Source organism: Schistocerca gregaria, chromosome 1 (genome assembly GCF_023897955.1).
Source record: "Schistocerca gregaria isolate iqSchGreg1 chromosome 1, iqSchGreg1.2, whole genome shotgun sequence".
Classification (NCBI taxonomy): domain Eukaryota; kingdom Metazoa; phylum Arthropoda; class Insecta; order Orthoptera; family Acrididae; genus Schistocerca; species Schistocerca gregaria.
The window spans coordinates 738,186,055-738,198,639 of record NC_064920.1 but is presented as its reverse complement, the minus strand read 5'-3'; the positions used below and the strand labels follow the sequence as shown (position 1 = coordinate 738,198,639).

The window sequence follows — 12,585 nt, the reverse complement described above, 5'->3', positions numbered from 1 at the left end:
CTTATTCTTATGGTTTTCTTGTTGAAAACCATTATATCATTTTACTGCATGGTAGGTAGTATACAGCACACCTGCACTGTGCTAGTTAAGTGTAATCTCATCATCTAAAGGCCTGCAAATACCGAAGGACACGTAGTGTAATTGTGAAGCATCAATGAACGTGATGTGATCTGTCATCTGCAGAAGATTGATGCAAAGACTTTGAGGCATCCTGTATAAGCAAGTATTTGGTCAGTGTGAAGCCAGTGGCTTTAAAAATATTATCTATGATATGTTGTTTTTCTGCGTATAAGCTGTATGTACTTGGGCAGCAATAGGAAGCAAATTTTAAAAGGCAATTTGTCAGTATCTATAATATTCAAAGTTAAAAAGACTTGAAATGTTGCTCTGTGTACATACACAGTGTTTCTCCCATCTCATAAAATTTGTATTGTGATTTACATTCAACTTTCCTTTCGAAGCTGTACCCATCGCTTATATATAGGCCAGACACTTTCAATCTGTTTCTTTTCATTCAAATTCCACTGTTTTTCAGGCACAAAACCTTTAATACCTTTTATGTTATAAGTGTTTCAGCATATTCTTGACAGTAAATAAAATTTCAACATTCAATTTCAGTTTGCGAGTACTTTGTACACGTAGAATGCCAGGACTTTGCAGTGGCTGACTGCAAAGAAAATGCAACATATCTCCCTGGCAAGGAGCTGTCATCGGTACACCATGAACACCACTGGCGTGAGGGTAACCTGCCGAGCAACTCGAAGTGTGTTGTATGCAAGAAGACATGCTGGTCAGCAGAATGTCTGTCAGGATACCGATGCGAGTGGTGTGGCATGACGGTTTGTGATGATAAACTCTTTTTATCTTTGTTAGTTTGTATAGCCTATTTTCTGTATAGCTGTAAAGAGATACCAGTTAAAAGTGATGGCTGACATGTCCATCTCAAAATAATTACTAAATTTCAGGCTGTGAGAAAATGTTCACTAGCTATCTCTTCTTTTTGTACCTCTTGCTTTTTATGGTGAATCCTTGTTTATTTCTTTAGCTTGTGTCCTCAGTCTTGTTATCATTGTCTTGTGTTAAGTATTAATAGCATGAAATATAGTAGGCCTATGTAATAAATGCAGTAAGAAAAATAATGGTCATTTTGAGGTAGAAATGTTAAGGGTGCTGGAGTGGCTCACAAGCAGTCAGAAGTATATTAGCATTGTTATATTAGCATTAATCTCCACCCCAGAACTTGAAGGAGTGACAGAGCAAATAAAATTGATTTTTAACATCGAAGATTTTCATAATTTAGTGTTTGAGCAAAGAAAGATTACATACTGTATGGAGAGGTGGAAGAAAAAATGGTACAGACAGTCAATTTGGGTTGAGGAGAGACAGTGGAAGACAGCTAGATTTATGACAAAAAAAGTAATCCTGAAGTGAGAGAAAATAGTGACCATGATGTCAGTGTAGAAAGTAGATTGTGAACTAGAGAAGGGTAAGAGTGATAAACTAATTAATAGACTTGGAAGGGAAGTGTTTTCAGAAGGTATAAGAGGAAATAAAATCTAACAAGTTTTTCCCACAAAAGATCAGTTCAACATTGGTCATTTTACTGTAAAATTTTGGGTCCTTTACAAGCCACACATTTATTGCATTATCTATTTGTTCCATACAAGCTTACTTATATGTGAATTTATCATAGATGAACATCATCTCTATTTCAGCATCTTCCTTTCGTTTCACAGTCAACATCTCCATTACAGAATCTAACTGTCATATCTCAGTAGTAGAAAGTAAATTTTTAGAATTCAGATATAATTTCAAAAAGTCTTAATTGCGAGTATCACATAAGTGACTTTGTCTAAAGTTTACATTATTCGTACTGTCATTAGATAACTCCTCCCAGTCATCTCAGTGGTAATGTTAGTTTCACAGCATGGTAGTGCAATAAAATGAGTGATTGAAAATGTATATACTTATTTAACAGTAGTAGAGAATCCTTGGGAGAACAATACATAAAATAAGGAAAGTGCAGTCAATCACCTGTAGAAAACTGATGTGTTGCACACAGACACGTGTAACAGAAATGAGTATTCATTGGCTTTCAATTTCCGTCTCTTTTCCTAGCAAAAGTACGTATTCATAAACACAACATTGCATCAGTTCACAATAGGTGAGTGACAGCTTTACCCTTATTTTACATATTTACTTATTTTATTTAGTCCTCTGGGGATAAGGTGATAATGAGATAGGATCTGTCATCATTTTCAGTTACTTTGTCTTCTGTAGTTGATATCTTGAGGCTAGAGAGTTCTTTCATAAATTTCTGTCTGCCTGCTTTTCACTTTAATGACAGTTCTTAATCATCTAGACTTTCTGTCTCGTGGGCCTAAAAACTGTAATTATCTTGAGAGCTCAGCTTTAAGAACTAGAGACATAAAGGGCCAGTTGTAAAAAAGCACTTGATCTTAGATTTGCACAAAAAATGAACTCTGATCAAGCTGAATCAGAAATCTGCACTGGATAAACTTTAATCTTATGTTATTGCACTGTGAACTAGGATAAATTTTGTCTACCAAAATTTAATGGATCAAGCCTTATTCTGTTAGAAAAATCAGTAGACAACATAATGCATCACAGAAGAACAGAATTTTTTTTTCTCAAGTACAACCTGAAAAGAAGTAAGTAATAAACAAGTTGTTGTTAATACCGCTAAACTGCTAAAGATTAAAAATTTTTATGTCTGAAATGTTATGGTAAGGAGAGTATCGACAGTGTAAGTAATGTGTCAATGGGCAGATAATAATTGTTGTCATAAGAATTCTAGCAGACAACAAATAAGTGAAAAAGTTTAAAACATTTTGAAGTCACTTAGCACCTGAATGAGAAATTGACATTAAAACTATTTAAAATGAGCAGTTAGCTATATAGAGTTTGATTGCAGCCAATAATGACTGAGCATGAGCATCTTTTACACAAATGCTTCCTAGGACTGAATAGTAGTCACGACACAATTTGTATTAAATTTTTAATTACTGAAGATGTGCTTAAACTACTGTGCCATCTCACTGCTTGCATGGCGATGAAAAGAAATGGAAAGCACATGTAAGTCAATTAGAGTGAAAATATTCATCATGGTCTGGAGACCATGTTAAACTATAGGTCCTCATATTCCTGGTCAGGCGAGTCTGTTCAGAGATGTGATTAAGTCAAGCGCTGTACCAATTCGCCATGAAGCACCCCAAGTAAATTATTCTGGTGGTGAAATCAACATTCAGGTTGTTCACAGTGCTACCTAAAAACACAATGCAAATGTGTACCTTTGCCACACTCTGTGTTGATAGCTTCTTCGGTGTTGAATAACAATGGCTTTAAAACCCATGAACTATTAAAACTTTTCTCCACACAGAAAACCACAGTATCTGTAGCCAGTAATGTGTATTTTTTCATCACTTCTGAAAGCCTTACATGACACCATGTTTGTCTACAGTTTGTGTTTACAGTTGAATCAGCTGTGCCACCTAATGAAAAATGGCAGGTGGTCATGAATTATAAGTTTCTGACTTCGTATTCCCAACAAAATTTTGTTAACAAAGGGTATTATAATGACAGTAAGTTTTAAAAACATACCAAGTGAATATGCCACTTGCTGTTTTACTAATGTTCTGGACCACTGTGGTGGGGGTGTTCAGTGATAAGAGCCTTAAGTGCCGAGAATTATATTGTTTCTTTTCGTTTGATTTACAAATGTGTAATTATTTTTATTTTGTTCAGAAGTAGAGGAATGTCTTGAAGAAGTTTGAAAAGTTTTTTCAACTTGGTTTCCTCCATTTTTACAACATGAAACCTACAGTTATAAACATTTTATGTTTGCTATGCATGATTAATACACTAATGGAAATGGAAAAAAGAACACATTGACACCGGTGTGTCAGACCCACCATACTTGCTCCGGACACTGCGAGAGGGCTGTACAAGCAATGATCACACGCACGGCACTGCGGACACACCAGTAACTGCGGTGTTGGCCGTCGAATGGCGCTAGCTGCGCAGCATTTGTGCGCCGCCGCCGTCAGTGTCAGCCAGTTTGCCGTGGCATACGGAGCTCCATCACAGTCTTTAACACTGGTAGCATGCCGCGACAGCGTGGACGTGAACCGTATGTGCAGTTGACGGACTTTGAGCGAGGGCATATAGTGGGCATGCGGGAGGCCGGGTGGACATACCGCCGAATTGCTCAACACGTGGGGCATGAGGTCTCCATAGTACATCGATGTTGTCGCCAGTGGTCGGCGGAAGGTGCACGTGCCCGTCGACCTGGGACCGGACCGCAGCGACGCACGGATGCACGCCAAGACCATAGGATCCTACGCAGTGCCGTAGGGGACCGCACCGCCACTTCCCAGCAAATTAGGGACACTGTTGCTCCTGGGGTATCGGCGAGGACCATTCGCATCTGTCTCCATGAAGCTGGGCTTCAGTCCCGCACACCGTTAGGCCGTCTTCCGCTCACGCCCCAACATCGTGCAGCCCGCCTCCAGTGGTGTCGCGACAGGCGTGAATGGAGGGACGAATGGAGACGTGTCGTCTTCAGCGATAAGAGTCGCTTCTGCCTTGGTGCCAATGATGGTCGTATGTGTGTTTGGCGCCATGCAGGTGAGCGCCACAATCAGGACTGCATACGACCGAGGCACACAGGGCCAACACCCGGCATCATGGTGTGGGGAGCGATCTCCTACACTGGCCGTACACCTCTGGTGATCGTCGAGGGGACAGTGAATAGTGCACGGTACATCCAAACCGTCATCGAACCCATCGTTCTACCATTCCTAGACCGGCAAGGGAACTTGCTGTTCCAACAGGACAATGCACGTCCACATGTATCCCGTGCCACCCAACATGCTCTAGAAGGTGTAAGTCAACTACCCTGGCCAGCAAGATCTCCGGATCTGTCCCCCATTGAGCATGTTTGGGACTGGATGTAGCGTCGTCTCACGTGGTCTGCACGTCCAGCACGAACACTGGTCCAACTGAGGCGCCAGGTGGAAATGGCATGGCAAGACGTTCCACAGGACTACATCCAGCATCTCTACGATCGTCTCCATGGGAGAATAGCAGCCTGCATTGCTGCGAAAGGTGGATATACACTGTACTAGTGCCGACATTGTGCATGCTCTGTTGCCTGTGTCTATGTGCCTGTGGTTCTGTTAGTGTGATCATGTGACGTATCTGACCCCAGGAATGTGTCAATAAAGTTTCCCCTTCCTGGGACAATGAATTCACGGTGTTCTTATTTCCATTTCCAGGAGTGTATTTGTAGTGAAGGACCGATAAACATATTGATAGCTGATTTAACAGTATTGCCGAGCATGTCGTGCTAATTTACATCAAAATTGAACCACATTCAGTAAATCCGAGTTTAGAGTTACACAACATTTTGAATCCGTGAAGTGGGTTCATATTCTGAATTAAGATAAAAATTCATCTCCAATCAGTGACATTTCGACAGTTGGTGTAAATATGCTGCTCCCTCCCTTTTCCCTCAAACCATGTTTAACCATATTCTTTACAGGTCACACATTGAACACATTTTCTTCAAATATAAAACTGCCTACTGATCTTTATAATTGTAGATATTTTGTTGCCTTTTATGTAGATATAGCCAAAACTTAGGCTTTTGTCGATTTGAACATAAAATTCTAAATTTTATTCACTGCCTAAATAGACTACACTGTTGCTAAACACATGCAGAAAGTTAATAGGTGGTTGCCAATTAAACAGCCTAAATTCCTGAAGATGGAGTCTTCTTTTGTGGATGTTACTTATTTTGTCTGCGTATTTTGTACAAAACGTTAATGATGTTTGGCAGCTGCTCATCTGTAACTGTTTCGTGTGTGATACATAGATACACACAAACACAGGAAACCTTTCAATCTTTTCTCAGTTTAAGTAACCTCCATCTCTCTGTCTTTCTCTCATATATGACCACACACTCACAGAGCAGTGTGCAAGCGCATCCAAACCCATGATAATACAACTGATTAGACTATGTCCTTTGTGGAAAAATTTGAGTACAAGAAGGGATCGGTTGGCAGGTCTTGTTCTGAGGCATCAAGGGATCACCAATTTAGAATTGTAGGACAGCGTGGAGGGTAAAAATTGTAGAGTGAGACCAAAAGATGAATACACAAAGCAGATTCAGAAGGATGTAGGTTGCAGTAGTTACTTGGAGATGAAGAAGCTTGCACAGGATAGAGTAGCATGGAGGGCTACATCAAACCAGTCTCTGGACTGAAGACCATAACAACAGCTATGTCCTCTTTGATGGGTCTGGGAAAATGTTTCAAATGGCTCTGAGCACTATGGGACTTAACTTCTGAGGTCATCAGTCGCCTAGAACTTAGAACTACTTAAACCTAACTAACCTAAGGACAACACACATATCCATGCTCGAGGAAGGACTCGAACCTGCGACCCTAGTGGTCACGCGGTTCCAGACTGTAACACCTAGAACCGCTCAGCCTCTCCGCCCGGCCTGGGAAAGTGACTAAAGGAATGCATCAGTGAAAAGGGAGTAATGTTGTTGTCATGGTCTTCAGTCTGAAGACTGATTTGTTGCAGCTCTCCATGCTACTGTATCCTGTGCAAGCCTCTTCATCTCCACATAACTACTGCAACTTACATCCTTTTGAATTTGCAAACTGTAGTCATCTCTTATTCTCCCTCTACAATCCGCCCAACCCCTACCCAATTTCCCTCCAATACTAAATTGGCAACCTCTTGTTGTCTCAGAATGTGTGCTATCAACAATCCCTTTTCATAGTTAGGTTGTGCCACAGATTCCTTTTCTCTCCAATTCCATTCAGTGCCTCCTGATTAGTTACATGATCTACCCATCTAATCATCAGCATTCTTCTGTATCACCACATTTCAAAAACTTCTATTCTCTTCTTGTCCAAACTGTTTACTTTCCTTGTTTTACTTCCACACATGGCTTCATGCCATACAAATAATTTCAGAAAAGACTTAAATTTGTATTCAGTGTTAACAGATTTATTTTCAGAAATGCTTTCTTTGCCATTAGCCAGTCTACATTTTACATCATTTCTGCTTCAACCTTGTGCATAGAAATAAGTGGTTAAGGAGGTGATGGGAGGCAGGAGCTAGATTGCTCTCAGCAGCAGTAGCAAAATGAGGACAGAATGATGTAACAGTCACACAAAACTGAGAGTGATGGTGCATGCAAGAGAGACATTAAGATGAGATGAGTGGGAAAGTGGAATACAGGGAAGAAATGGATTGGACAAGTGCAGGAAAGGAAAGAGTGTCATCAGTCATCATGGAAGTGAAACTGGGATAGCAGGCAAGAGTACATTTGTAGGTTTGGGCCAGAGAGACTGCAAGAATAGAAGCTATGTGAGTGGGACAGTTCCCACGTGTATTGTCAACATAGCTGGTGGCTGGTGCTGAATTGGGAGATGGGTGGAGGGGGAGGGGGGAAAGGGGATGTGTGGGTAGGATGCATGGAACATATACTGAAGCAGCTGTTGAAATCACTTGTATTGTTCTATGCAGCAAGTTTAGCAACTGGGTAGCTGCATTTGTCATAACTATTCAAGTGGGTAAAAGATGATTAAATGTTACCCTGACATTATAGCACTCTACATTGTGACTGCAGCACAGCTAGTAAATAACATGGTTGGTTTCACATGTGGCTCTTCCTTTAAAGGGATTGGAAATGTATGTTACTGGACAACATTTCAAAATTGAAAGCGGTTGACAATTGCATGGAATAGGTTGTGCACTTGTGTCATCCATTGAAGAAATGATTGAATGGGTGCAGGTTTGGAAGTGAGGATGGCAGAGACATGGGTTAGGGTACTGCATAAGTTGGGTGTGATATAGAGAGCTGCTATAGGGGATGGTAGAATTTTAGCTAGAATAACTGTCATCTCAGGCCATGAGAATAGACAATTTGATGAACAGGTTGTACCAAGAAAATTGTCACGTACTAGAAACAGTAGTAGGGAATAAATGTTCAGCAAAGGATTTGGTTGAGTTTTCAAGGCTTGACTGATACTGAGAGATAAGGGAAGTATTGATTGGTGGCTGTTGCACAGTAAGTTTGCTCCTTTCCCGTGTATATAAGATGTGGAAAATCTCTTTCTGTACTGGATATTGTTTGTCTATGGCTGTGGCAAGGTTGGCGACATATTTGTATAACTGCTGCTTCCGACTGTAGATGCATCCACAGGTGCCAACACTGCTGTTAAATGTCACTAGTGGCAAAGTGTCAGAATATAGACTGAAAGGTTTTAAGTCCCAAAAGAGTTTATAGAGTTAGCTGATAGGTGGAGATAAACATCCAGAAGGGTAGCTTGTTGAGAAGATCAGGTGGAGTAGATTTGGGAATTGAGGTTCTAGAGGAAGGAGCAGAATTTAAGTGCTATGTGCTAATGAGTAATCCTCAAGATGGCCTGAATAAGGACAATTTGATAGCGATGCTGATCAGAGAAGCCTTCTGTGGGAATATAATAACCTGGGTTTGTGGAACTTTGGGAGTAGATGAAAGGTGGATGTGTGGAGGATTGCCATTGTGATGAGAGGTTACTGTGATAGTTTTTGGGACATTCCTTATATTTTTAGGAACAGTTGGAAATCATATTGAACTTATGGGATGAGATCACGGTGGGTATATAAGCAGAGATGTTTGAAAGCTATGGAAGACACTCAGTCACACAATCACAATGTTTCATAACAGAGGTGGAGCATTTATCTGTGAAAATAATGCTGATTTAACTAGAAAATTAAAATATGCTTCTCTCTACTTGCTGTTTTTATTCAGAGCTGATGATCTTGTCATTAACATGAACTATAAGTGCCCTGCAGTCCTTCCTTTAATTATACTTTCGTTGTCCGTATGTTCCCATCATTACCTTGACCAACTTCTGTTCCTTTGCTCCTTGTCACACTCTTCCTCTTTATATATTTCTCTCAGGAAGGAAAATATGATTCTGGAACTTTGAGGGTCCTTGTTTATTTGTCATTGTGTCTGTTATCCATACTTGATTTAAGCTAATTTTTTGTAGTTACAAGTCTTTGTATCGCTATTAATTCTTCCAATGTGATTTAATTTCAGTCGTTTCTTTTTTAATTAGTTTATGGATTGTACTAAAGAATAGCCTTTTAATTTTTTTCAAATATGCATTCCTCCATAATTGTTAAAAGCAAATGTGGGCATGGCTCATGAATATCAAAAGGTGCACTACCAACATATGAGAGAAGCTGAATGGGACAAGAACATTAAAAAAGAAAACAGTGAAGTTTGTATTAAACATATCAGTAGGCCTAATTGAGTGTTGTTCATTGGACTGTTTGGGTAACAGGATACACAGTGTGGATTGAGTGCCAACTTCTCTCCTTGGTCATAATACTTCCCCTCAATGTTAGCGTATCCCAGGAAGTGTATGCTGATGGTTCAAAGCTGTCTATACTGATGGCACATATGCCATTGCATCTTCTTCCATTGTCTGAAAACCACAAACAGCTAAGACTGTAATGGCCATGTGAACAGAATTGTGGTACGCTGAATGACAGACTGTAGGATTTGTAGGAGTCCCACTTCCATTTGTCCTACAGAACTGGCATTATAGAGGACTGGCAGCTTACATTGTTAGCAACGTGATATTCAAATACCTACTGTGGTGGTTTGGACAATCATTGGATACAACATATAATTTTGAGTCCTACATTTCAACATTTTGAACATATTTTGTACAAAAGCACCTTTACTGAATAGCTCTTGTGGAAAGGAAGTGGAAATGGAAGAAATACGAAAATGGAATAAAGTAGCATAGTATTCTTTGTACACTGGTCAGTGCAAGAGGTACAACAAACATTTTTGCACACATATAATTTGTTCATTCACACAGTTTGTAAAGCTAATCAGGTGATGTATTCTAATTGCCTGTCATTTAAATATTTTGTCTTTGTTCAGATGCTGCAAATAATAATAAAAACCAATGTATTCATAGCAGTTGATAGACAGTTTGTCTATGGGATAATGTTCTATTTTTTCTGTGTAATTTCTTCATTTGATATACATTACCTGTGTAATAATGTAACTTACTTCTGATGCAGTCTCATGCTGTGTGCCGTAAGAGCATTCCTCCTGAGTGTACATTCGGAAACCTGGAACCCATATATCTGCCCCCACATGCTGTTAGCATTCCCCGCACTGAGGTGCCAATGGAGGCAATAATAGGGGTGCAGGTCCGACGGAAAGAGACCATGTCCCGTGAGTATTCATGCCGTAAGTGTTACCTCATCAAACCATAACATTCCATTTCATAATTTCATTGTGTAATGACAATACTATAGATCAGTAATAGCTTGCAACATTTTATTATTTACATCCTGCAAATCTCTGTTACATTTTCTTGTTGTGTACAGTTTTTACCACTTGTTTGTATTGTAGTTGTACAGCATTTGCATGATGACCTTTTATTCTGAAGTTGTGTTCGAAACTTGTTTTTAAATACCTAAGGTGATACTTACTTCAACAGTGAAATTATAATGCTATACTTCATCAGTGAAATTATAATGCTACAAAACAGAATGCATTCTAAGCAAATTTAAAGTTGTCTGCAGTATTTAGCAAGGTACTATAGTAAGTGATCAGTGTACATATAGCAACATATTCATCTGTTTAATAAAAGTTGCTCTTGAGAGTGACATAAAGTGCTGTTGTGTATAATATTCATATTGGGATACAAACAGAAATAGCTAGCACTTTTAATGGCTAGCACAATCATTTACTGTAATACCGCTGCGTTAACACAGATGTTCTCTTCAAATAACTTGGTGTAATTTTCATTAATTAATATCTAATAAATGACTATAATTGTCATCATTTGTAGCCCCACCAACAGTCTCATGTTTAAGGTACTAAAGTGATTGTGCCAAATGATGTTTATTTATGCTCTAATATCTTCATCAGTAAAAATATAAAGTTTAATTCAAAATTTGAAGCGAAGAAAAGGAAAAAGTGTTATTGAAAATAACCTTCAGTTATAGTTACTACCAAAAATCATCATGTAGGAAATCATTCTCATGGTACATGTAAAATATCCCCATTGCACTCTGTGGACTGTAAACTGTCAGAAAAAGAAAATGTAACATCCTCAAGGAAAGGGTCAAGAAAACTCAAACCCTTCAAGGAGAGGGTCATTTTATTGACAAGTAAGGTGATAGGCAGATCATCACTCTAAGAGTATATGGTAATAAATTCAGACCAAATGACACACATGTCACAGCAAAGGTTGCCCAGTCACATCAACACACTGTGTATTTCCCTCTGGGGCAATCTCACATTCAAACAATTGTAAAGATGCCAAATGGCATCTTGTAATAGATTGTCCCAAGCATCTTGCATCTTTTGTTGCAGTTGGGCAGTGGTTCTTGCAGATTCTGAAAAACAAGTTAAGTTTCTTCTTCATCATGTCCCATATATGTTCACCTGATGAGCTGGTGAGCTCACTGGCTGGGCAACTGTTGTATAACGCATAGAGCACTTTGTGTCACAGCAGCTGTATATGGACATTCATTGTCCTGCTAAAATAGCACATTACCTTCCTGTCAAAGAAATGGCAGTAGCAAGGAGATAACAGCCTCTGCAATGTTGCGGGCACTGGTTGTGTTACTTCCAGAAACACAAAATGTGACTGCGTGTTGTAACTGGTGGCACCCCACACCTTGAAGCCTAGATTGGGACCCGTGTGTCGTGGACGAATGCACTCTGGAACAGGCAGTGCACCGGGTATGCCGTGTGCGTGTACGTCCATCACTCGCTTTCACGCAGAATCTACTCTCATCACTGAATATGACAGAGTGCCATTCCACTCTCCAATCAACTCTTGTATGACACCAGAGTGTCCATGCTGGGTTATGTCGCGGTGTCAGTGCTTACCTGGTCAGAGGCACATGTGATCTTAATCCCAATGCAAGTGGACAGTTTCCAATCGTGCTAATAACGCAGCTGGTGCAACATGTGCCTGGATTTTGTCTCTGGGTGATGTTCAGTCAGCCATCCCTACTTGCACAATGCATCAATCTTGATGTGTATCTGCACTGTGCAGAGATCCAGAACCTAATCTACAGATGTGGGAATGTTTCCCAGGCCACTGTTGAATTCAGCAACACACCAGTGTACATTGTACCCAATATGCACAGTAGTCTGTCAATAAGTTCATCCAGTTTCCTGCAGGCCCACAGTGTGATGCTGTTCAAACGGCTGAAACTGTTCAGCACGAGTACGTACTCATTGGTGTGCTATGGTTGTACTCTCTACAAATAATATTGAAGACATTATTCAGCTCTAAACCCTGGATAGTTACTGCTTCGAGAGTCAAGGAAGGGGGGGGGGGGGGGGGGGGTCACAGACAGGCCTCGTGAGTGCCAACTGATTGCCGATGTCCATGACAAATGGATCACTAACACAGTAACCCCTCAGTATGCACGTTTACACCAAGAGCCCCTGAACACAGTCCTTGAGGGTGTTGGATTTTTTGTTTTCTGACAGTGTGTTTATTTGTG

At 40.0% G+C, this 12,585-nt stretch overlaps 1 protein-coding gene across 8 annotated transcripts in view; it reads left to right on the top strand.

The window, feature by feature from the left end:
- Positions 1-12,585, top strand: part of LOC126267225 (diacylglycerol kinase theta) — a 662,574-nt gene that overhangs the window by 349,246 nt on the left and 300,743 nt on the right. For 4 of the 8 annotated variants that reach the window (XM_049972276.1, XM_049972256.1, XM_049972236.1 and 1 more), the window contains exons 4-5: positions 619-839; positions 10,132-10,288. In XM_049972276.1, coding sequence (XP_049828233.1) covers positions 619-839; positions 10,132-10,288 — 378 coding nt within the window. Of the gene's footprint in view, positions 1-618; positions 840-10,131; positions 10,304-12,585 lie in introns of all 8 variants that reach the window. The other 4 variants (XM_049972247.1, XM_049972266.1, XM_049972211.1 and 1 more) reach the window with 1 other exon arrangement.